The 25,863-nt window shown below is 39.3% G+C and overlaps 1 protein-coding gene across 1 annotated transcript in view; it reads left to right on the top strand.

The window, feature by feature from the left end:
- TBX20 (T-box transcription factor 20) overlaps positions 1-25,087 on the top strand; it is a 39,820-nt gene extending 14,733 nt beyond the window's left edge. The window contains exons 5-8 of the mRNA XM_038128899.1: positions 180-338; positions 3,807-3,883; positions 14,946-15,055; positions 19,378-25,087. Coding sequence (XP_037984827.1) covers positions 180-338; positions 3,807-3,883; positions 14,946-15,055; positions 19,378-19,718 — 687 coding nt within the window. The 3' untranslated portion in view covers positions 19,719-25,087. The remainder of the gene's footprint in view (positions 1-179; positions 339-3,806; positions 3,884-14,945; positions 15,056-19,377) is intronic.
- Positions 25,088-25,863: the final 776 nt, after the last annotated feature.

The following is a 25,863-nucleotide window of genomic DNA, read 5'->3' as shown; positions in this document are numbered from 1 at the left end:
TGCCCCAGGGAGCTGGAGAATTTGCTCTGAAAACCAGCCCCTGGCTGGGTAGATTTCAGATGCTTCCCCTGTAATGTTAATTAGATCTTTCCCTCTCCCCCTCCCCCCATGGTTTTATAGCCTTTAAGGGCCCTGTCAACCTTCCTCTCAGGACAGTGCTCTGTCATTCTTCCTTGCAGATAATTCTGAACTCCATGCACAAGTACCAGCCAAGGGTGCACATCATTAAGAAGAAGGACCACACAGCTTCTTTGCTAAATCTGAAATCAGAAGAGTTCAGAACATTCATCTTTCCAGAGACAGTTTTTACTGCTGTTACTGCCTACCAGAATCAGTTGGTGAGTAGAATTGCTAATTTCCACAGATGTAACTAGATCCCACCCTGCTAAAAACTCCCTTCTGCCCAATCTAAACTAGGAAAATTTCTTCCACAACCTACCTTTCCATGCCAATCTTATTCACATTCACGAGTAATTCCTGAAGATACAGTAGTAGTACAGACTTCAAAGAGCAGTAAGGATTATTCATGAGAGTGAAACTGGCAAGTAAAAGGCTTTCTTTTGTCTTCCCCTCTGTCTATACAGAACTGCTTGCATATTAACATTTAGTCATTTTCTAATTATAGCTCATTAAAGAACTGTTCTTATTTGCAGTGATCTTTCATGCCACAAGCTATGAGCTGAGGGAGATTCTGGTTTGCACATGATGATTTCATGGGCTTAAAAAGTTGACTAATTAAGCTGTGAAGCTCAAACGTAGGGAAAAATCACTCAGAGATATGCTTTTCAGAGGCAGCCCAGATTACATCCAGATGTTTGAATTTCAATTTGCATGCCAGTGAATAATATATACAAAATGGAGGAGATCATAACAATGGATTGCTAATGAGTAATTTTAGGAAGTCTATAAACAATCAGAGAACACAGGATCTGCTTGATGGTGGATTGGCCTTTAATATTTAAGTCAGTGGAAATATGTTGTTGCCTTCAGTGTGATTCAGAGTGTGCTTTAAGGACTTACTGAGTATGGTACTTCAAAAAAAAAAACAAAAACCCAACAAAAAACCCGCCTATTTTGCTCCTTAGCTCCCTCAAGTTAAGAAAAACTTAGGCACTGCCCAAATATGTGGGCAGGCAGCATCAGAGAGTTAATGTACTTGCTAGATTATTTAAATAAGTAGGCATTTCCTAATATGAAGCAAAAGCAATTTTGAAATGCTATGAATAAAGTGAAACTAACGCATAGGGTGCCAAGGAAGCTCTGAAGATAATATTAGTAATACTATGTCAGTCCTTACGACAGACCCCACATCCTGCTTTAAGGCTTTAATGTATTGATTTAGACTTAGGTTTGTATCTGAATGCTGTAGAAAACATTCTCATCACCTGGTAATCTCAAGAAAATAATGTTTGGACAGGCAGTTAGATTTTTTTTCCATGTAACTTTCTTTAGAAACCAGCAAAATAGTAACAGGCACAAAACCCGCTAAACCCAGAATTTATTTCTGTAGGATGGATTTTTGTCTACCGACGATATTTACACTAGAGATGTTTCTAAACTAAAAGCACATACATTGAGTTCTGGAAAATTTCTCAATGGAACATCTCCGGAACCCCTAGAGGTTGATGTTGTCATTTTATTTATGACTAATGAAAATGGAGCCTTTTTTCATTTTTGCCATTTCTTTCAGAACTGTTTTAAGGAGGGATTGATTACATTTCTGGAGGTTATTAGATAAAAGCTAAATACATTACACTTTCAACAAACTATCTCATAATTTAAGATTTAAAGGGCATGCATTTATTTAAACAGTCAAACCACTGCCACAGAGTTGAATTGTAGGTCAGATTTCATTTTAAAATGCTTTCTAGCAGATGTTCTCTGATTGTTTGTGAGACAGTCTCTCAGGAAAAATATGGCCATAAATGATTGTGAGTCTCATCTGGCGTTGGTGGATACAAAAAGTTTCTTCTGTGATGTCATACCAAAACTTTAATATCAGGAAGATGGAAGTTTGATTGGTGAAAATATGCTCAAGAGATGAATAGACATCCTTATTGTTCTGTAGTGCAGTTGGCTTGGTGTGTCGGTGATCTCAGTCAATGGAACTAGTTAGAGCTTGTCTTTTTTCAAGGTGGTTTTCAAAATGCTGCCATAAAAATCTTCACTGCATGTGAGGCACTAACTTGCCACTCTGCAACATCACCAAGAGCTGAGGGCTTATGATTGTCTTGGAAGTAGAATGAGCCTATAACTAATTTTCTGAGCTGTTTCAAGGTCCTTATGACATGGCTTCAAGGTTGTTTCCACCAGCTGTACATAAGTGATGAGACAGCCTCAAACCCTCCACCAGCACTCAGGTCCATGGTGTTCGACCACTGAGAGACCCTTAATTAAAAAATCAGAATTTCCCTTTGTCAGCATGTCCCTTCCTCTCTGTGTTTTCCTCAGAAGACCTCTTTCTCAGAATTAAAAGTTGTTTCCAGTTGTCCTCTTTATTTTTTTATGTTTTATATAAATATATATTTGCCCTCTTTATTCTTTTTTTTTACTTTGGGGGAAAAGCCACCCCATTTTGAAATATATTTGTTCGATGAGAATGTTTCATTGTTTGAGGATTTGGAAGCAATCCCATTTTGTTTTTCCCGAGTCTTGAGGCCCAGTTATTAAAAATGAGGTTGTAGCCTCTTTGATACAGGTTTGGGTTTTTGTTTTTTTTTAGGGAAGTCAGGCTGACAAAGCCCCTTAATATGAAATGTTCAGAGCTGTTGATTTTCATGGGCTTAATCTAGATCTGGTGGCATTCACTGCCCTGCAGGCTGGGTCCTGTGTTTTCTCTCATCAAGCTCTAACTCCCACTTACAATTTTATTTTTAGCTCTTAGAAGAAGTATGGCTGGAAAATCCAAATACTACAATGATGTCTCACATTTTATTCACCAAATCTAAATTTGTTGGATAGGTACAAAATTTCACAAGAACAATGGTGCATTTTTTTTTCCTGGTCCTCAAAAAAACATGAAAGCTGCCACCATATGCCTGAAAAGTTTCACCACAAAGGGGAGCTCAAATGTTTTGGGGCAGGAGGGATTCCTGCTCAATGGGTTGCTCAGTCAAAACGGAAAGGCTGACTGAATGAGTGGGCAGGTTTATAGCTACCTTTGAAGAAGGGAGGAAAGTTTTTATTTATGATCTGTGGTTCTTCAAGACTGTGATAGTTTCAGTAGGGTCACTCCTTCAAGCCAAGCCCTGTCACTTTAAATCTGAGCTCTCCCCACATTTTTTCTTCCCTTCCTCAGCCTCATTTCATAGAAAACCAGTCAAACTGCCCCTATGTGGTGGCTGGTAGGCCTGGCTGAGAAGATTTCCATCCCAGTAAAAAAAAAAAAGGAGGTGGTGAAGTGAAGCCATGGCATCAGGTCGCTGGGGGCTTGTGTTGGTTGATGCGCAGCTCCACCAAGAAGGCTCAGCTGTTAGCAGGGTGATTTGTGCTGCTTGTGGAAAAGACAACCTGATTGATGCTGGTAAAGTATTTGGAAGCTGTAATGCTGTCCGTGGGTGGGTTCCTCCTGCTCCAGGCAACAGGAAGGCTGAGCCTGCCGTGCCCTTTGGTCTTTCCACTGTCACGTGTGCAGTGCACCCTGGTTTGCCTCCTGAGCTCTGCAGCGTCTCAGGAGCAGAGCACACGCACGGGGCACGCGGATGAAATGAGCAGTGAAGTCACAGGGGAAGGACTGGTGAACACTTTGTACGCTGCAGCACCCTGACACTGCATTCGTGTAATGTTGCTCTTTTTTGTGTTCCCAGATAACCAAGTTGAAAATTGACAGCAACCCTTTTGCTAAAGGATTCCGTGACTCTTCCAGACTCACTGATATCGAGAGGTAATGGGGACTTTCTGTTTACTTTCCATGCAGATAAGATAAAGAGAAGAGAGAGTTTGTAGGAAAAGCATCCTTTCAACTCCTGAGAACCTGTGCATTTTAATGTTATCTTGCTGCATATAGTAAGACTCCTCCACATCCTTCAAAAATACTTATAAACTTTATGAAGAAAGAGCTGTTTTGAGTTTTGACATCTGTTCCAGTTGGGGCCAATATATTCGTCTTCCTCAGGGGGCTTCTTGAAGGGGGAAGAGGGTCAGTTTTACAACTTCAGAATGAAAAGCTTTTTTCTTATCATGCCATTTAATCCTATAGAGAGCTGTGAATTGGGTCAATGGGAAACAAGGGCAGTGGTCCTGTGAAAAACATCTTTACAGCTCCCCACTGCTCAACATAGTGGAAAAAAAGAGAGGAGAGCTCCCAAAATTCACTTCAGCAGTCCCAGACACCAAATTGGCAATTACTGCCATCAGGATGACTCCCATAACTCCCACTCTGACAACAAAGATGCCATTTTTGTTTCACCAAAGTTGTATTACAAGCTGCATCAGGGGAAAGCTTTATCTGGAAACTGTTTTGTGTGTGTACAGCTCATTACGAGCATCTGCTGCCATAGGGACAGAAGCATTAACCCACAGCTGAGTTAGGAAATAAACTTCAATCTCTTGGTAGCTTTCCAGCACGTCACATTTTTATGGTGTCGTGTCAAATAACTTGGCAAATGAAGCAAATTAAGCTGCTTGTGTCCTTTAAGCTGGAAGAGAACTCGATGGAGATGGATATAGCACATCCAATTTTTCCTATGAGCACACAGTCATGAAAGAAAGTTTGGAGAGGCCAAAACCCTCCAGGCTCCTATGTGGAGATATCCAGATGTATCTGTGAATCATTTTTCACAGGTGCATGCAGGAGACAAACTTCTCAGTGAAGTCATAGCCATAGAGCTAGAGAAAGTCTTTACAGCAGTTCAAAAGTACATCTATCTAAGCAGGCCCATGGATGGGAAATAATGGTATCCTTTATACCTTACTGGTGACTGGATCATAAGTGATCTGTTGAGTAAATGAGTAAAAGAACAGTAATTTGTGGAAAGAAAGCTTGTAGGCTGCAGTGCACACTTGCAAAGTTGTTGAAAATTGTTTCTTAAGTGAAAGCCTTCAATGAAAATGAAAACAAACAAACAAAAAAAAAAAGAGGCCAATTTAATAAAATAGCATGGCCCGCTGTATTGAGAGAATACCGAGGTAAACAACATCCAAAGCTCAGGTTAGTATGCAATAAATAGCCAAGGAAGGACCTGTCAGAAGAGGTTTCCTTGTTTTACAGACAAGAGACATCTAACAACACAGCTTTGCAAGGGCGGAAAGAGTCTGAACAGATAAGCTGGGAGAAAAACTTAGTTACCTCTGTGCAGATGAGCTGACTATCGTAGTGCTGGATATGAAGGGAATTTTTCCAGAGGACATCTTATTATAACAGCACATGGCATGGAGTCAGAAATGCTGAGCATAAGCTGCAGTGCCCTTTTGTTTATTGATAAGTGTAAGAATAGAGCCTGAGACAGGCAGCCGAGCCCAGGCACAAATGTTGCCATGAAAGATAAGGCAGACAAATGTGAAGCCTACAATAAATACAAGAAACAGAATGTGAAAAGTATTAAACTTACATTAAAACCCTGGATTTGAGAGCCCAGGTTTGGGTCAGGTCTGATTTTGACTTAAGTTAGAAAGCTTAGCCCTGATTATAATTACAATAGTATTTAAAAACTCAAAACCTGCTGAACAACACATCAAGTCATGAGATAATAAAAGTGTAACAGGCAAGTGGGCAGGTAAGAAAGCGTTTGAGAATTGCCTAAGTCATACAAATGGTGCAGAAATATCAAGGTGTTTATTCAGTTCTGCCATTAAAATACTCAGGCACATGAAGACATCATTCTCTAAGTGCCCACTGGTTCTGTAGATTTCATTTTAGCACCAGCAAAATCACTTAAAGAAATCCAAAGGAAAGGAAAGGAAATAGAGATATGACAACAGGAAGAATTTCTTATTTGATGTCCATTGCAACCTTAATTGCAAATAGGTGAATCTTGAATAGCACAGCATGACTCCTGCTCAGTCTAATTGGAAACTATAAGATCACTGCTGGAGAAAAATACTTATTTTCCAGGGAAAAGACTGTGAAGGCCAAAACACACTTGCACAGCTCTTGAAAATTGACTAGTTCTCTAGAAGCTGTGAAAATACTTTCCCTGCACTGCTCCCTCAGCAGGCATGCACTCAGCACGTGTGTGTGTGTGTAATCTGCAGTGTGGCGTGGTGATCCTAATGGCCTCCCGTAAAGCATCCCATGATGTTGGGGCCAAGACAGCACTCATTTATCCTGAGTTCTAGCTTTTCCAAATGACCTAAGTAGTGTGAAAGCACACAGAGCTTTGTATTTCATTTCCAAGTATTTAAGCCTGCTTTTTCCTAAACAGCCTTTGGGGAGGGAAACAAATCAGATCAATTGATCTTTAGAGACCTAAAGAAATTAAATTAGTCTGGAGTCAGTTACTGCACTAAACCATCCAGTAATTGGATTGCTTCTTGTAACTGATTGAAAACAGCCTCTATCTGTAACAATATAGGGAGCTTTTCTTTATAGTAGATCTGAGAGAAAAACACATCTTTTTATGACATGATGACAGAAATTGCACTTTTTTAACCTAATTGAATATGATTTTATAAATATGTGACTTTAACGATTTCAGGCTTCCCATTCTAGATTTACGATCCTTATGTAAGAAATTCAAGCTGCAAATGCCTTTAGGATTAAATCTGTTGGCATTGTATGTGTTGGAGTTGAAATAATATATATAAAGGTAGTGAAATTTGCACAGCAGTAGGCGAGGTAGGCAACAGCAATGCTTTTGAAATGCCCTGTGTTTTCTTTTGTTCCTGTCTAAATACCATAGAATGGTTTCCTTGTACTCATAGCTATATGCAAGTCTTTTAACTATTGAAAAAAATCACTGGTGAGTTTGGTATATACTGAACTTTTTGTAGGATGCAAGGCTCCTGTCACAATCAACCCTTTCCCTACATTACTTGCGTTGATTACTTGTGGTGAGCTATTTATAGCAATGGGGCAGACTTTATCTGGGGCTACTGGGATTTAGATAAGTTTCTGACTCACCTTTTGATCTTTTTATGTGGTATTTACATCTCCTCTACTATAAAACGGCTCCCACTGTGGTTGTGGATGAAAAAATTGAACATTTAGCAGCAATTACCAGAACATGGAGCTTAGCATACTGTGGCGTTGACTATGGGATGCCAAATCGAACAATGAGGCATTTCAGCTGAAGAAAAAGCTGTCACAGGCATAAAGGATGCAGAGGCAGAACCCAACAGAAGATTTTTTTTTCATCTTGAGCCTGAATTTATCTTTTGAGCTGTTGTGAAGAATTAGCCTGTTAAAAATAAATAGATAAATAAAACCATCATAATTACATACCATTCAAAAAATCCAGGGAAAAAGGTGATAATTTCAAGAGCAGGAGTCAAGTATGTGTTAGGCAAGTTCAGGGTGTGAATTTTTAATATTTAAGGAGAGAGTTAAATGAGTATACCCATCTGCACAAGTCCAATAATGCTTCTGGGATACTTCAAGAGCAAATATGGAAAAGTACGGTTGCACACCCAAGTAATTTTAGGCAAAAAAGGGAAGGATGGGGGGTGGGGAAGTTAGAGAGCAGCATCCCAACTGGATTTGCATGGTAATAAAATTCCAGACTTTCCCCTGAGGAGCTTCATCTCTGAGATGTGGAAATACATCACGCTGGCTTACAAGGCTGTAAGCAAAGTTCATGCCAATGCCTGGATAGGGACACTTCCCTGCTGAAGGATCAGTCAAAGCCACATGCTGAGTGATGAGCTGAGCGCAGCCATCCTCCCTCCCAGCCCTTCCCTGCTCACCCCACTGAGCTGCCTGCTTCCCCATTCCTGTTGCCTACTGCTGGTCTAGAAGAACTTCCCAGACTCTTGAAAGCCCCCTACCAACAGCCAGAAACATATACAGGCTCTATGACCTACCCCCACATCCATGGTTAAGTAGGGCTTTGTCATAGTTCTCCAATAAGTCAAACTGCCAGCTGATCCTTTATTCTCAGCCAGCTGTCAGTCTGTGAATGTCAGCAACCAGCCATGAGATACCATCTCTGATGTTTAGGTTCAGAGAAGAAAAGAAGTCCTGAATTTAGGGAAAAATACCAAGGACTCTGGCATCTAAATGCCCAGTATCTAGTGCCAGTATTTCTGATGTTGCTGAGGTTACTCCAGCCTTCAGCTGCTGCTCCAGATGGGTGGGTGGATTGCCTGCATTTTCTGCATCATCCCTTCCAGAACACTGCAGGTGGATTGGATGCCTTAGCAAATCTTGAAAACACTACCTGCCTACGTTTAAACACCTGAATTAGTCCCTTCAGATCTGGTTCATCTGACTCTGTTGTTAGCTGGGCAACTGTTCCTTTTCACCCAGCAGAAAGCCCCCCTGTGCCACTTAAATCCTCTTTAGTTCCCAAGTTTTTAAGCACTCATACTCTGGCTCCTTTTCCAATCAGGTTTTCTGTTATCTACCTACTTACTTATGCAATGGTATAAAAATATTATTCTAGCTCATCTCATTTCCCCATATCTCATGCAGATTTAGTGTGAGCATAACAGGTGGGGATGAGGCCAAATTAAATCTATGGTTTTCATCCCAGACAAATTTTTCCCGGGACTTCCCCCTACGATTTCACAGGACTTCTCTGTACTCACCTCTCATAATTTGGTTACAGTCAGAAAGAAATTGTTGCTCCACTGGGTGAAGTGGAGCTCCATGGGGTTGGCTATGTAAGATAGTTTTATCATTTTGATTTGCAATTGAGAGAAGTGGTGTGAGTGTATTGATAACTTCATGTCCCTTCTTCATAAATGTCCTTACTTTTCCCATGCCATGGCTTCAGCTAGGCTTTGTCACATCCATGCATATTACAGCTCATCTGCAAGTGCTGGATTTTTACTGAGAAAGTGACAGTAAACATCATTGTGGAGGTACACTTGTTCTTCTATAGTCATCAAACCCTAGATTTTTCCTAATTTAAGACTAATTTCCCTTCTTTCTTGTATAAATTCTTGCAGTAATGCATCCATCCAACACCTGCCCAGCAGTTTTGAGTCTGTGAAAGTCTTTTGTGGCTCTGGATTAGTTTTTGGGCCAGGTCACATGAGCTACTGTAGCCTGTAGGCTTTGTTTTGTCCCTGGTTGGTTCAGTTCTAGCCTAAGCAGTGGAACAGAACTACTTTGTTCTGCTCAAGGATTTGGTCCATACCATGGACCATCCACAACCTGAACTATGTTCCTGTGGTCAGCCTCTATCTACCAGTAGGAGCAAGTATGTGTAGAAAATTAACATGTCTGTATGTTTTTGCATATATAAAGTAGCAAATAAAGGCCACAGGAGCATAAAGGCTGAGTGATATCTGAACAGTAGTTCTGACAGCATAAGTTGTTCACTCATAGCTGCTGCTACAGAAATCTATTTGCTCTTCCTGCTATGTAGTTTTGGTTTTTGGGGAGGTGAGTGGTTTTTGTTGTTTTTGGGGGGGGAGTTTTATTCGTTGGTTGGGTTATTTTGTTGAGGTTTTTTTTTTTTTTTTTAGAGACTTGTTTTTAGCACTTATGTCTTAGACAAATTAGTCATCTTTTCCTTTAAAAAAAAGTCCTATTACAGTGCGACTTCCGACAAGTTTATTTTTGTGCCTTCTCAGCCCATTTATTCCATCTGTCTTCACCTCACCTCACTTCTGACATCTTCTGTTATCTGGGCTTTCTTCCAAACATACTAACTGGCAGCTACAAAAAAAGGAAACCTTTGAAATGCAGAACTAAAGAAGTCATTCAGGCTGCAAACTGATAATTCATACACTTTATATCCTGTTCTGTTCTGTATTTTTCTTTTTGTTGGAATGGTCAAGTAAAACACGACTGTCAGTTTTACTATTTTATTTTTTCCTTCTTTTTTATTTATTTTTTTTAATTGACATTGCTTTTCCTTGCAAAAAACAAGAAAAAAAAAAAGTAGAAAAAAGCAAACCCCATGACACCAGGAACGGGGAGCAGATTCTGGGAATATCCTTACCTTTCTGCATACCTAGCCCTTGGATAGCAAGGGGTAAAAAAAAAAAAGAAGTTAATAATAAGAGGCTTCTCAGCTCTGCTCTGAATTTTTTACCTCTTGTCTCCATTCCTGAAACAGTAGCTTGTGCAGAAGGCATAAATTCAGAGTGCTTGGCTCAGTCACTTGATCTTTCTCACCACAGTTTGACTTTAGGATGTTGTCTTCAAAGAAGCTTGATCATGACTCCCACTGGAAGGGATGGCTGTCCCTTACATCAAACTTCACCCTCTTTGTAGCCATGGTATAGATCTGAGATAGATACCGGATGCCCTGGTTCCAGCAAGCTACTTCTGAATCAGCTTTCTTGACATCTTCACCAACGCTAAATTTATTGTCTTAAGGGAGAAGGTAGGCTTCCCATCTGCATCTCCCTTCTGACAAATTCAGAATCAGGGTCGTGGTGATCACCAGGTTGCTGTGCATGCACAGCTGAAGTAGAGTAATAGCAAAAAGAGCAGAAGAAATGACATCAGAGATGCCTGCTCCCACCTACAAAGAAGCCCTGTTCTTTCATCTTGATAAAGATCCTGCTCAGGGTAATCTGGGACTTTATCATCTCCTGAGAGAATTTCTATAATCTGGGTTGACAGCAAAAGAAAGTGAGCACCCTCACACTGAGCCTCAGCTACTTACCAAGCCAACTCTGTTCTCTGCCCTCTCCTAGCTCAAATCCATGGCAAATCATGGGTTTGGTCTGTAAAGTGTTAGTGAATAATTTGTCAGTAACATCAGGATTTTCCTATCTTTTGGTCCTTCGAGGCTACTCTGTACATACAGGGCACTGTACATACCCCATACAGGGCACTGTTAGCTAAACAAGGCCAAAGACTCATCTTGGAGCTCTATGACAAAAAGCAGCACTAGCCAGAAGTTTCATTTTGGAATCGGTTGCCAGCAGAGGCAAGAGTGAAAAGTTTAATCAAGAGGTTAGAACCTGCAGAATAGCAAGATGTTCCCTGTGCACCCTAAACCCTTTCTAATTGATGAATTCTTTCAGCCTTTCACACCCTTTGATTTCAGGTTCAAATTTTGCTAGTTTATTTCTTGGACGAAGGAGACAAGTGCTTCATTCCTAATAAGGTTTATTGACAGGGCTGGGCTCAAAGTGTGCTTCTGTTGGAATGCAGATTATTGGAATCAGCCTGAGCTCCTTTTCCTATTATCTCTCTTCACATTTGTCCTTCCTCGCATCTTCTCTGTGGGTGTGCTTGCCAATACGAGCGTAGTTTTTTCCTTTCCATTTGGCACATAGATCCTTTTTCTCAAGCAGCTTCAGTCACTAACTTGCTCTTCTCCAGCCTGTCATCTCCTACTATTATCCAGCTGTACACATTGCACAACTCAATCATAGTAATATATTGTGGGTATGTGCATGCTTTTCCCCTCCTGTGGGTATTTCCAAGATATCTGTGAGTTGAAGAACAGCATGGAAGATCAAACTTGTTGGTAGACCACACAAAAACATTTCACAGAAAAAAGAAATCTTTCCTTTATTCAACTGGCAGCTTGTGATCTATGTCAGAACAAAGTTTAGTGCTAATTTATAGTGCTAATAGAAGAAAGTGTGGAGTTCCTAGACACATTAAAAGGTAAAAATTGTTAGGTCCCAGTATTAGATAACAAGTCTCTGATCTCAAACAAAGAAACAGGACAGAAGTTGAGTATTGAGTTACTGGAAGTCACTTTGTTCTTCAGACAACATGTTTACTGTGGAACAGTGCTGAAAAAAAAGCAAAGATACCTTTAAAAAAACCTCCATCATATACTTCACTTGCTATTTTTTGAAATTAAGCATAGAATAATAAAGTGTCAAATATTAATTTGTGATTCAGTAACTTATAAAATTATTTCCATAAATCCTTGGAACCACATTGAAATATCTGATGTTGCACACAGAACTATAAAGCCAGAGGTAATAATGTATTTCCCTTTTAGTAGTGTTAGTGTAGTATTTTGGGACTTGAAAAAAAATGTATTTTATTGATCCACTCTCCAGAGCACCATATTTGGGATACCCTAAAGGGTCCATACTTCCACAAGGAGAATTTTCAGAGAGATTTTGAGATTTAAAGTCCTTTTGTACCCAGTGGAAACAAGGATATAAGAAGGAATCTGTGTTCCAGATTGCCAGCTTTGCTCCTGCATTTTGAACTAGATTTCACAGGCACTTAAGTCTTGTTGTTAAAGTTTTGCTTCCTCCTACATATCTGCGTTGGAGTCAAGTCCTAAGGCACCTCTGTCTTTAAAGGGTGGAGTAGGTTAGTCTCCTCTTTCCAACCTATGTGGGAAAATCCAAATGTTTTTATAGGTTAAATGAATTGCAACTGCTGTCTTCTCTATCCAGACTCCAAGTGGTGTTCTCTGAGGATGGAATATTGCAGCATGGTACAGAGGCTACCACACCCTTTTCCTTTGAAACACAAGGGGAAGGAAAGACTTCTGCTCTTGTTTTCCTTAGTAGAAGAGACAGTGCTTGGAGGATAACACAGAGATATGCTTTTTGAGTAGAGAAAATACACTGCTTCTTTTTTTCTTTTTTTTTTTTCCTGCTTCCTTTTGCACACTTAGGTGAGCTCAGGCTTTTGCATTTTGTAGGTGTGTTTGGAGGTTTATATGCACTATGTGTTGTATGTGGAAAGAAGAGGAGCCACCTGGAGACTGTGGGGGCAGGTGCCTAAATTCTGGTGTGAATCTCAATGCTTTGCATTCATGATGAGAGTCACAGCCTCAACCTCTAAAATGAAAATTCAGTAGGTGTTTTGTGATTATAGCATAAACAACCAATATGGTTAGTCAAGACAAGCTCACACAGTTTTGAATATTAAATCTCAGCTGCACAAAAGGAACTGTTTCAGTGAGATTAGTTGTTTTCCCTGATCCAAGTTTCCACATTCCCTCTGCCATAAAAACCTTTGCTTCTTGTGCCAATGAATGAGATTAATCTTCCAAAACCTTTTGCATACTATCTGCAACACGACATCATAAAATAAATAAATAAACCTACCACATAGTTCCCTGGTTTCAAACTTTGCAGATTCAGGGTTCACTAAGAAGTCATCTCTCTTTTTCCTTTAAAAGAAGACAACCATATAGAATAATAGAGTTCTCTGTCTAGCATACAAACCCATCTGGAAAGAATTTAGTCTGCAATAATTGTGGGCATTTGATTTAGCTTTAAATCCCTGTAGGTAATTCAAATGTAAATTTATTGGGGTGAGTTTATCCCCAAGCTGCCATTGGATCCAATGTTTTAGAGGTGAAATTGGCCCACTGTGCTAAAGCTACAGCCTGCATTGTTTCTGTTGCATCAGGATATTATTATGTACTGTAATATCTGCCATTATAAGCAGACCCTTACTAGAAATAAAGTCAATAGAGACAATACAGACAATCACCTGTATTAAATTTATTTTTCAGACCTTGATAGACTAGTAATTCTTGGATTATGAATATGTTTATATACCAGTATCTAAATCACTCAGACAATACCAGTCTAATTTGTTATTCTGTTATGCTGTACTCATATGAAATAGCCCTTTTGGTCAAGTAAAATTCTACGCATTTCACATTCTGCTTCAGAAGAAAGTCTAATGTTTCAAGAGGCATTCAGCACATAATGTAAACAATGCCATCTGTCTTTTTCTTTGGAAAATCTTCTTCAAGATAGCCCTGATATGCCTACTGTTTTCAATCACTTAAAAGGCAGTAATCCAATTATATCATCCTCTATGTAGGAACTGCCATTGCTTTCAGTCCACTTCCAATCCTGACACAAGTAAATCACTTTGATAAGATCCTCTTTTTATTTATTTTTTTCTGAGGAGGCTAGCATAAGTAATGATGCCAGTTATAGACCAAGGACAAAATGACCATAATGGACTTTCTGTAGGAAAGGAAAACATGTGCCACTGTGATTTATCATGTTACTTGAAAAATATTTTTCCTTGGAATTTCTGGAACAGGCGCACTCTCTAAGCAAAGGGCATTAGCAAGAATGAATGGACAAATGGTAAATTCAGACAAAACATTCATCAAGTTAAACAACTATTGCTACTTAGATTCCTTAAACAGGAACAGAAGGTCAAAACCATTTTGGAAATGTGCCTAGGTAATTTTCATCTTTGGTATAATGCCACCTACTTACATGGAAATGCGCTTGGAATGTGTAAGGTTGGATCTTCCTTATAAACTACTAAGGCTTATCGTGCAGATATGCCTTCCTTCTATTTAAAAATGGTTTGGGTGACTTCAGTGATCTGTGCTACCAGCAAGGCAGGGGCCTGGCAGACACGTCTAACCTCCCAGAATAGATGTGGCACGAGATCAGTAGTATCTGCAGACTTCCTGCTACAAACTGCCCTCCGCTGTGATGCTGAGAGAGCATAATCAGAGCAGAGTTGTCTCTGGACACACCTATCTTTGCCCCTGCTTCAAGAAAAAGGGGAAAGCAGCAAATGAGGTGGTCATGTGCAACGCAAAAGCTTGTTTGAAAGGAGCTGGACCACAGGTGTCTCTTTGAACCCAGACTCATCGCTCAGCACAAATGCAGAGTTTGCATTTTCAAATTTATGAAGAGTGCTGTTCTGATATTCACTGTCCAAGACCACATCCAGGAAGCACAGTAGGAAGTTCACTCTGCTGAAGAAGCTGGTAAGTGGTGATCTGCAATATTACAAAAATGCAGGCCAAATCTGGCATTTCCAATGTCATGCTATGAGGTAAGTCTTTTGTTAAGTAACTTTGGAGAGCCTGTGTGAGAAAGCTGTGATCTGGACAGGAAGAGGCATTGTGTTTACCTTAAAAAAATAGGATGCTGTTTAGGATGGTATTGATATATTAGGCTGTTTCCTTTCACAGAGAAAGTGTGGAGAGCCTTATCCAAAAGCATTCCTATGCTCGATCCCCCATTCGGACTTATGGAGGAGAAGATGATCTCGGAGATGACAGCCAGGCAACACAAAGCAGAGGTAGGAAAACGTGCTCATGATGTAAACTGTGGTGACTCAGTTATGCTTGAGAAAAGCAGGACCACGGGCAGTACCATGGTACTCTAAAGCATTTCTCTGGTGTGTCTCTCTACCATGAAGTCATATGATGAAGAATACTTGGTACCTTTTGGCTCTTTGGGACATCTGATATGCCCACAGCACTGGTGTGGGTGGCTTAATTCAGGAGGCAGTTCTAGAGACGACCATATAATCTTTGCCATCAGGAGAGAATTAGTTCTGCTTCCTCTTCAAGATGTCTGCAAACCAGAAAACTTCATTACTGTGGTGCTGAGAACAAGTTAACACTCCCCATCTCTTGGCAGGACTTGCTAGCTGGGCTCCACACCACTTGTAAAGCACCATGTAGATGTACCACTTGCTGCCCCTCCAGCCTCCTGTGAACAGAGGACTTAGTTCTAACCATCTCCAACCAGCCTGTGGTTAACCCACTTTGCTTCCTTGGGAAGAAAATTTGGTAGCTCCCTGAAAAATTGATGTTTAATTGTTATCTGTTAGTCTCTTAAAGGTGCTGTTCCTGCTGAAGAAATTAGCCCTAAATGCTTTATCAAACAATTTGTCTGTGTTAGTACTAGCAAAAGAAGCAGCAAGACAGACTTGTTCTTTGTGTGGATACTTACTGCAGAAATTGCATCTGTCATAATTTACCACTGGAAATAGATCTCAAACCCTTCCTGTAGGATTGCTGACTAGCATAAACTTGTCTTGCATTATAGTTTGCACGTTGACTTTGTGACCTGCCTGATATGCCACAGCCACTTGAGGTAAAGCAGTTCTATCTGTCTTCCGACTGGCAATGCCCTTGTCTTGTCCTCTAACTTCATACAGTGCTGCTAAGATAACAGCATTCTTTCTGGTCATGAGCTCTTTGGACTTGTGCAGGGAAAACACACTTATTTTTAACCATGAGTTGCTCTTCAGCAAAATGTGATTAGGTGGGCTTGTTTTTACACATCTATTCTAAGAGCAGATCCTTAGATTTTGGAGTTTCTCAAGCAACTTCACCTGCTATGATGCCTTCCTTTCACATAGCTCTGGGGAATTACCTTGCTTCATGTCAGCTTAGATCCCAGGCCAGCTATTGTTGAAGACAGTATTAAATTTTCCATTGCTGGAAGTGCTCAGAGCAAAGCACCTTCTCTTCAAGAATTAAATTTCTCCCTAGTACAATGTTCTCCCTCAGGAGTGACAAAATGAACCAGGTGAACCTCAGTATGAGAGCTGGCTGTTAAATCTCTTCAGAAGAGAGTCCTTAGAAAGGTGTCATGGTGGATATACTACTTTATTACAATTAATTTTATGTGCAATAAAAGGGTACAGTTCTGCATTTGCTCGCAATATGGCAAATGAGTAAGTGAGGAAAATTGTGAATCATGGCAAAGAACTTTTTTTTCTAATCTGGGAGCCATATGCTACATGGGATGTGAGTGTTCTGGGCAACTAGAGACATGCACAGAAGGTAAATCATACTGCTCTTACACATGAATAACTGGTACTGCCTTTGGTCTCTCTTTAGGTCTAGTGCCCTTAAATAAGGAATACTCCTCCAAGATACAAGGAGATACAATGTTGTTAATGAAATTCCATAGATGTTTTCATTTCTGCCGATGAATTTTAAAATTACCTTGCATTCAAAACTGATGCTCCCCCACAAAAATAAGAGTTGAGAGCCAAATACATCTGCATTGCTGGGTGGTGTCTGTTGCAAGCTCTTTGAGACCTTGATTGCCTCAGAAGTACTAATTCCCTTGGTGGTGGCAAAAGTGGTATGTGGAGTACTAAGCTGCAATTAGAGACCAAATCAGTTGGAGCCGGAAAAGATGCTTGAGGAAGTTCCTCATGAAAATCATTGGACAGTTAGTGTTGGAAGGGACTGTTAAAGGTTATGTAGTGCAAACTCCCTTCAGTGAGCAGAGACATCTTCAACTAAATCAGGGTGCTTAGACCCCCATCCAACTTGACCTTGCATATTTCCTGGGATGGGACATCTGGCCCCTCTCTGGGCAACCTGTGTTTCACCAACTGGTGTTTCAACACCCTCACAGTAAAAAATTTCTTTCCCATACCTAGTCTAAATCTATCCACTTTTAGTTTAAAGCCCATACTTGTGACAGATCATGGTAAAAAATTTATTCCCAGCTTTCTCACAGGCCTGCTTTAAGCACTGACAGGCTGCAATTAGGTGTCCCAAAAGTCAGCTCTTCTCAAGACTCCACAAGCCCAATTCTCAAAGCCTTTCCTTATAGGAGAAGTGTTCCAGCCCTAGAATCACAGTCATTCATAAGAAAGAATCACACACCTTAATCTGTATAAAACAAAGAAATAAATAGCAGTGATAAACTCGGTAATTACCTCAGCACCCTCCCAGACCATTCTCTGCTCAGCAAATTTCAGCCATCTAGAGATGGGAGCAGCTAACCTACATGACAAGATGTCTAATTCCAAAAGAAACTAACAAATAGGAAATATATAAATTCAATGGAAACTCTTTAATGCATAATTTCTCTGTGCCAATGCCCACACACATCCACAGGATTCATAGTAGCCACCTGGAACAGAGCTAAATGAAAACCTTCTGGGCAAATCCAGATTTGCACCCTGCTTTCCCGGTAGTGCAGCAATGCTCAGATACCCTCTGATTTGTCAAGGGTTTTGCTGTGGTCTGTGAGTAATGTGTCATACTTAGAGTTTGGCTCTGGATCCTAATTTCCCAGCAGTTAGGATTTGGTTCAGCGGTAGGACCAGGATTTGGTTCAAGTTTATCTCCACTGCTAAATTGGCACAATTTATTTTTCCTGTTACTGGGCTGTTTTTCTTGTTTCATTAAGCAGAGGAAAAATAATTCACGGTTTGAGAATATATCCCATAAGAGATTTATGATGTAAAAAAACAACCCAAACAAACCTCAACAATACACACTTTTTATTTCTGTTGTTTTTTTCCTTATAGTTTGGTTTGAGTATGTGGCTATGATTGGTTACTTTACTTAATTCCAGTAAGTTTTCCTTGATGGATAGAAGTCTTCATATGTTTTCATTCTACAGTTTGGATGAACCTCCCTTCTTGAATTAGATTTATGAAACTAGCACCTGTGACAAAATTTGTTGTCTCAGAATGTTTTGCAATACTGAATTGAAATTATATTTCATCAAATACTCTTTCCAACAAATTTATTTTCTGAAATAAGAAAGCTGGTCAAGTAAGAAAATACATAGGAGACAAGAGTTAAATCATTGTTTAAAGAGGAATACAATGAGTTTATTTATAGCATTTTGTTGTATTCCCCATTTCTAGAAATCAGACATATGATGATGACCAGATGCATATAGGAACTTTAGAGATGAAGGACAACACAGTCATCAGATTATTTGAAAATGACCATGTGTAATCATCCAAACAAATTATTTTTTCCCCAAAATTTTACTGTCAACTTAAGTAATTCATTCTAATTTTAAGAAACCTTTTTCTTTAATGATTCTTCAATCTCCAGGAAACAAAAAGTATTTTAAAGAGTTGGAAGATTTGTGGAAATAGGTTTTGAAACTTTTCAAATTAAACAAACCCAAAACAAAATGATAAACAGAACACTTCCATTTGATCAAAAGTAGATATTACCTTCAGAGCAAGTTCTGTACCTCTTACTATGAATTAGCATTGATGCTGTTTATTAGAGTACTGTACACAGTTGGAAAAACAACAAATACTTCAACATTTATGTTTTTAGGATTTTTTTTGCTCTATATTATGGAAAGAATCAGGTTGACTGGAAATATGTAGTGTTGACAGGTTTTCCTGGGATTAAAAAATAAGGAAAACTTGTAGAGCAAATTACATTTTTCTCCATTTTTGCCACACTGAAGTTTTGGTAAAAAAAACCCCAAAACAACAGTTCTCCTAAGGATCTGATGAAAAAAATCTACAAGTATGTCTTCAAAACAGGAATGTAGTACAGTGAGCTTCCATGTCAGAGTAGATATTTCAGTGTTTAGCGGTAGCATTACAAGGTGCTTCAGTGTTTAATATCTAAAATGTTCAATGTGCAAAGCTGATTTTACTGTTGAAACCACTGCAACCAGCTTCTGAAAATGGAAATTTGTCTAAGACATAGCGATAAAGGACAGCAACCAGCAAATAACATTTTACAGACTGAAGTATTCGGGAAGTATTTCCAATGACTACTGGTCATTGAAACCAGGCTTGCTGTGAAGGACTGATTTTCTCCCTTTTCGCTACTTTACCAGCTTCGTGTGCCAATGCTGGGTATCCTTTCTCTTTGCTTGCAGGGTCAGCCTTTACAACATCTGATAACCTGTCCCTCAGTTCCTGGGTTTCCTCTTCAACCAGTTTCCCAGGATTTCAGCATCCACAGTCTTTGAGTGCCCTGGGTACCAGCACTGCATCCATAGCTACACCCATTCCTCATCCAATCCAAGGATCTCTGCCTCCGTACAGCCGCCTGGGAATGCCTCTTACACCCTCTGCTATAGCCAGCTCCATGCAAGGCAGTGGCCCCACTTTCCCATCCTTCCACATGCCAAGGTACCACCATTATTTTCAGCAGGGTCCTTATGCAGCTATCCAAGGACTGCGTCACTCTTCCGCAGTGATGACACCGTTTGTATGAGTGACGTATGACAAGAGGAACACAAGATTTTAAATGTGCAAGTTTGCTATGACAAAATACAAGGGACCTTCCTGAAAGGCCTGTGGCAGGAGTGCTGAACTCATGACAAACCAGCTAAGAAAATGCATTGTGGATACAGATTTCTCTTTTGAGGGATCACGAGAAGAGAGCATGCAGCTTGGAGCTGCTCAAAGACCTATGTGTAACACAGCCAAAATGGATCCCAAAGTCCCCAGGATTTTGGTCACGTGCAGCTTGTTCCAAAGGTGCATTATACCTAGTGGAAAGAGATTATCTTTAAGCAGCAGTGTACAAACTAATTGTCTATAGGTCTTTTTTCATATGCTAGATGAATTCTAAAAAAGGCAATACTCTTACTCATCTTCATCTCTTCTTGTGACTGATGAGCATCTAAACAGAAAAATGTATTGCTGTAACTTTGAGCATGTTTTAGGCTATCTCAGCATACATTTGCTGAAAACAGGACAAAGTGGAGAAGACCACTGTCCTTTTTAAGACTGGCATATATTCACCAAAACCAGTATTTCTTAGTTGCTACTATAATCACAAAGAGAACGCTATTAACAAGTCTTTCTTTCTTTCTTTGTTTCTTTCACAAAACACTTATCGGTTCAAAAAAAAAGAACTGTGTTACAGGACTGTAGTAGTAATAATGTATTCTGTCCTTCAGTCTAAAAGGAAGTTTGTCCTCTATCCAAGGAGGAACAATTTAACTGTTCGTAAAGATATAATGAAGAAAAACTTTGATTTGGAAAAATCAGTTACTTAAACTTAGAAACCCAAGATTTCCAGTTTTAAAGCAGTGCTTGTTTGCTGCTGTGTGTGCCACTGAAGACCTGTTTCCAGCTGCACACGTGAACCAAGTTAACCCTAGATTTCAGGCTAGATCAGTCTAGACTCTCTGGATCAAACTATAATTAATGGACTGGTATGAGTGGCATTGGAGTATCTTTCCACTTGTTCTGATTTTGTTGGGTTTGGTTATGGCTGTTATTACAAAAGGCATCAGCTTGGCCAGGAAAACCAGTTTTTTTCATGTCCCACTATAATGGTGAATTTCCTTGGAAAAATACCAGTACAGAACTTCACACGAAAGTTTTTTTAAATTCATGTCTGATTTTTTTCATTTAGTATTTGGGGCTCTCATTCAAAGTACTGTCCCCTTCTCTAGTATGTTGTGTCGATGCAACGGAGGAGCTACAGAGGCATAAGAAAATTATGACCTTGTCTGCAGAGAGCTAGCATGAATCCTTTGCACTACTGGAAAGAGTAAAAGTGTGATGTTGGTTTTCTGTGTGGCAAGAGCTGGGATTCCACTGTAAGTAATAAGTTGACACAAAGTTTCTGTGTCTAGTTGCATCCAAGCTATAGATGATAATACATCTATGGACAAAAGAGAACTAGCATATATAATCTCATATATTACAGATCTGTGTGTAGCTGGAACACAAAACAGACTTATTGTCCTCTGCTTTTCACCATTCTGTATTGGTGTCATATGGTAAAGAGCAGAGTGAAGTACACTGAATCACCTACTCCCATCTCTGCAAAGCGCAAGGCAAGGCATATGCATCCCATGGAAAAAGACAACCATTATGTATTTTCTAGTAGCTGAATTCAAAATCTTCTCAAGCTGGCCATTTCAATCACCTTTTCAACCAAGTTTTTTGCAATACCACCCTAATTCTCATTAATGACTGTTGGATCGGCTGATGAAAACTGACCTGGGCCAATTTGCAACTCCTGTTCTATGTATGTAAATAAAAATGAAAATTTATTTACAATTCAGACCTGCTACAAGGAGTTCCACAAATTAATATAACAGGCCAAGCAGTATTTAAATGGCTCAGAATCAGACACTGAATTTGTCTTGGTGTACCCAAATATTAGATTTTGCCGCAGGTTATCAGATTCACAGGAAAAGTGCAAGATTGTGCCTACTTAAAACTGGTTTAGAGATAAACCCCCTATTTTTCAGGAAATTAGGTGATACTGACCTTACAAGAGCGTAATTTTTCAAGTAAACATGACTCTGCAGAAACATAAGAAGAGGTTTGGAAGAAAGTTTTCTCTTTGGTTGTTTGACTTCTGTTAGAGTTGTATGAAGACCCTCGGATGACATGCACTAAAGCCTGTGGGGAAATTCTGTTTCTTTTATCTGGTTTCTTCTGCAGCTTCATTAACTTATCTGGAGTTCAGGGGATACAGTTAGGTTCAGAACTCAAGCCAGCAGTTTTACTGCTAATACTTCCATCAGGAAAGGGTCAAGTGAGTAGGCAACTTTTATATGACTCCAGAAACAAGTTTGAAACAGGTGGGTTGATTTAGGCATGGTCAACATGTGACATAAAGGCTGCTCATACATCACCTTTCTTCATGAACCAAATTCACAGAAATAAACTACACAATCTTTTCAGCCCTGTCCCAGTCCCTGCTCTGAGAACATCAATATTTGGCATGCAGAAATGCCCCTTACACTGTCTCAGAGAAAGTTCTCCAGGCTCTTTCTGGAGAATGAAACTGGATTTTGACAACTTCATTTACAACAAAAATATTAAATCAAAGAAAAGGGCTTTCCGCTACAAATGAAGTGTGATTCATATCTGAGATAGCATGGCTGTATGCTGTCTCGATATAAAAACAAGATAAAGCCAACGCCTCTTCCAAATTCTCTCTGATGAATTTTGTATTACAGATCATGCAGAATTATCTGTCAAAATCCACAGCTTGATTTTTCCAGTCAAACCAAGTCTCTCTCAGTGGGCTCATCCCTCCTTGTGCTTCTCTCCGATGGTTTAATTCTTTTGCAGCAGAAACCCATTGGGTAGCTCACTAATGCAGAATCACAGGCAAGTCCCAAGCAAGGGAATGAAGGCAGCTTGTGACAGATTTCCTCAGGAATGTGATCAATAAGTATGTCCATTCCTCACGTCCTCTTCTTTGCCCTCACAGTCCTACCTACAAAACCTGTTGCAGAGATTTGAGGTTAAAGGGATTAAGTTCACAGAGGCCACAGGACATCCAGTGAAGCAGTCTTGCCACCTCACAATGTTTCTGCTCCATGTCCCTCTCACCTTCCTGTAGGCCTGGGGAAGCATGGGAGTGATTCCAGGAATAAGATTTCTACCCAACTGAAGTAAAATGGAAATTTATTGACTGTATCGGGGGAAGGATTTCATTCCACATTGTCATCTAAAAATAAAGTCTGGCAGTAGGAACAGTGACTTAAATGACAGCAACAATATAGGAACAGTACAGGAAAGATTAAAAACCAAGTACAGATCAGCTTTAGCCCTGAACTCACGACTGGAAGAAAATGAATGTGAATTTGTAATTAATTGGTTAAAGAGTAAAATCACTTTTGCTTAAAAAAAATAATTGTCTCCACCACTTTGACAACAGCCCAGTAATTTATTTAAGGACTTGCTGTACTGCTGTCAAAATTGCATCACTTTCAGGACAGAACATCTGTTGTTGGTAGATGGGCTAGGAATGCCAAATATAATCTAAAATTTATTTTCCAAATACAATTCACGTTTTATATCCCATGAGAAGTGCTCTCCACCTTTATGAGCTTTTTTCTTGGCTCAGAAAAATGGAGCTGGTTTATGTTGTTTGATTTTGTTTGGGTTTTTTTTTTGGGGGGGGGAGGAGATTTGTTTGCCTTTTTTTAAGAAGAGTGGAGAGAACATGCCTGAATATGCTTTTCAAAGAGAATGATAAGATTTTACTTGGAAGTGTTTCAAGTATTTTTGTGTTTTTCATGTCTTACCATTTTATCCATAGATTGTCAACACCCTCCAGTCTTTAATCCAACAAAAGCATCCCATATATTAACAAAACTGATTTGGATGCATTTGTCTGAATATTTTTTCTTCTACTTTTGGAGCCCTGAGAATCTAAACCTAAACCCTCCCATTTTTAATTTATCTCTTTGGTTTGCAGCATTGCTTTGTAAGGCCTGAGGCACTGTCAAAGATAGCAAATCAATGCCACTGGGTTTCAGTCATACTCTTCTGGGTGCAAACAGAATAACAAGCATAGACCAAGTAGATAAAGGTAGAGTTCCCAATGGAAATGCTTCTTCATGAGTCCAAGGATGGTAAGTTGTATGGTAGCTGACATGCTTGGTACCACAACCTTCAGAATGCAATTGCAGAATTTCTCACAGACGGTTTTACCCATGGAGGCCGGGACACTGCATCAATATGTACACACGTAAGAAGATGTTGCCATTTCCAACATCCAGCAAACACTGACTGGCACTTGAAACTGAACCTTTTTTAACTGAAAAGCATTTGGGCTGGCAACTTGATTATGTAGTGCATCCTCTTTATATGTGTGTACTCTACAGAAACGGATAATATCAATGAAAATTTTTGCAAAAACTTGAGATAATTTCCAAAAGTGTAAGTCAATATAAATTGTGGTAATTTACTTCTAGGTAAGGGTAATAGCAACAGTAAGATTAGTGTAACACGGCTTCTTGTCTCAAGGAAGTTGTGGCCACAGTGCATATACTCATCATCTGCTGGGGGATGACACTCACTGCAAAATTAATTTTGGTTTTAGTGAGATTTTATTCTCACTATTCTTTACAGAGCATTTCTGCTGCAGGAGATGTGGTTTCTTTACCAACCACCTACTTACTGGCCAGAGGATTTATGTAGTACTCTGTAATCAAATGTCCTTGCATATAATCTCTAGATTATCAGATGACAACTTCTCTTTCTTTATTTTATCTTTTTAAGAGAAAACTAAGCAGTGAATTAAATAAGCTCTGAAGTAACTTTTTATGATAGTTTAAGGACAAAAAATACAGTTTGCTGTATTTTACCTTTAGCACATTTAAACAATCTTTTTCTTTTTAATTGTACCTTCAGAAACATGAGCAAAGATTTGGTTTAAAAATAAGGAAGGTAAAAAAACTGGATGTAGCCTCTTTAACAGAATGTACCACAGTTCTTCTGTTTGCTGTGTTGACTTTGTTGTTTATATTGCATTGCGTGAGCACATTCACCATGTACCGAAGTGTGTGTTTGTGTGTATGGGGTGGGGGTAGAGGGAAATCTTTTTATGGAAAAAAAAGTTGTGAACATAAACTATGAAGCAACATCTAATGAAAAGTTTCTTTTTAAGTGCAATATATTTATTTCTGCTAGAAATATAATATCAACATTATGTAATATTTGAAGCATTAAATGTTATTTGTAAACAGCTTAAAATTATATATATATCACAAAAACTGTACAGAAGTGCAAATGTGTGGATATTCAGTTTCTTTCATTAAAATATTGAGTGTTTTGATATATCATTCTTATTTAGCCAAATCTTTCTGCTTCTGTTTTTTTTCCTCTAACCAAGTTGCTGAGGGCAGTGGAACCAGTCACAGAGGTTTCTGATAGTACAAAAAATTTGTTAGGGCTGCTCATCTACAAAAGGTGTTCTAAGTCTTGGATTCATATGGAGTGATAGTTGTACCGTAGCTAAATACAATTGTAGCTTGCATGGAGTCACACAAATTATTTCCTTTTCAGAATGCTTTGCAATCATATTCATAAATACTCCTGGGTTTGCCAGCAGAACTCAAATAAATGGCTGAAATATGAGGTTCTCAGGGTCCCCAAGATAATAAACACAGACCTAGGAAACACAGTATAAGAAGAGAGTGGAATTAGCTCTGTCAAGTCAGGAGAAGTGAAGAATGTAAAGAAGTGAGGAGTAAATTCCTCTCCATAAATGCTGCAGGCTTTTTATTTAAAAGGATTTTATTTCAATTATAATAGCACATATTAAAGCAAGAGAGAGTTACCTGAGACTCTATCTAAGGTATTCAAAGAGGAAAGATAGCGACTAGGGAGTATAGGGAGCAATACCTATCATTCAAGGTCTTTTAGAACAGGCTGAACATGCACTACTCAAGAATGATGTTATTAAAGCTAATCTTGCCTTAGGACAATCAAATGATCTCTTGAGGTGCTTCCAAGCTTCCTATAAGAGCCATCCCTTAAAGCAGCTTCTGACAAAATTCTCATGTTGCTCCATAAGTTTTTGTTATGCACCCATAGTTTATCTTGTTCCCAAATTGAGATCAGCTGCTGGGTGTTTTGCAACTAGGTCACAA

Source organism: Motacilla alba, chromosome 2 (assembly GCF_015832195.1).
Source record: "Motacilla alba alba isolate MOTALB_02 chromosome 2, Motacilla_alba_V1.0_pri, whole genome shotgun sequence".
Classification (NCBI taxonomy): domain Eukaryota; kingdom Metazoa; phylum Chordata; class Aves; order Passeriformes; family Motacillidae; genus Motacilla; species Motacilla alba.
The sequence above is the reverse complement of the archived record's forward strand: the minus strand, read 5'-3'. Positions and strand labels throughout refer to the sequence as shown.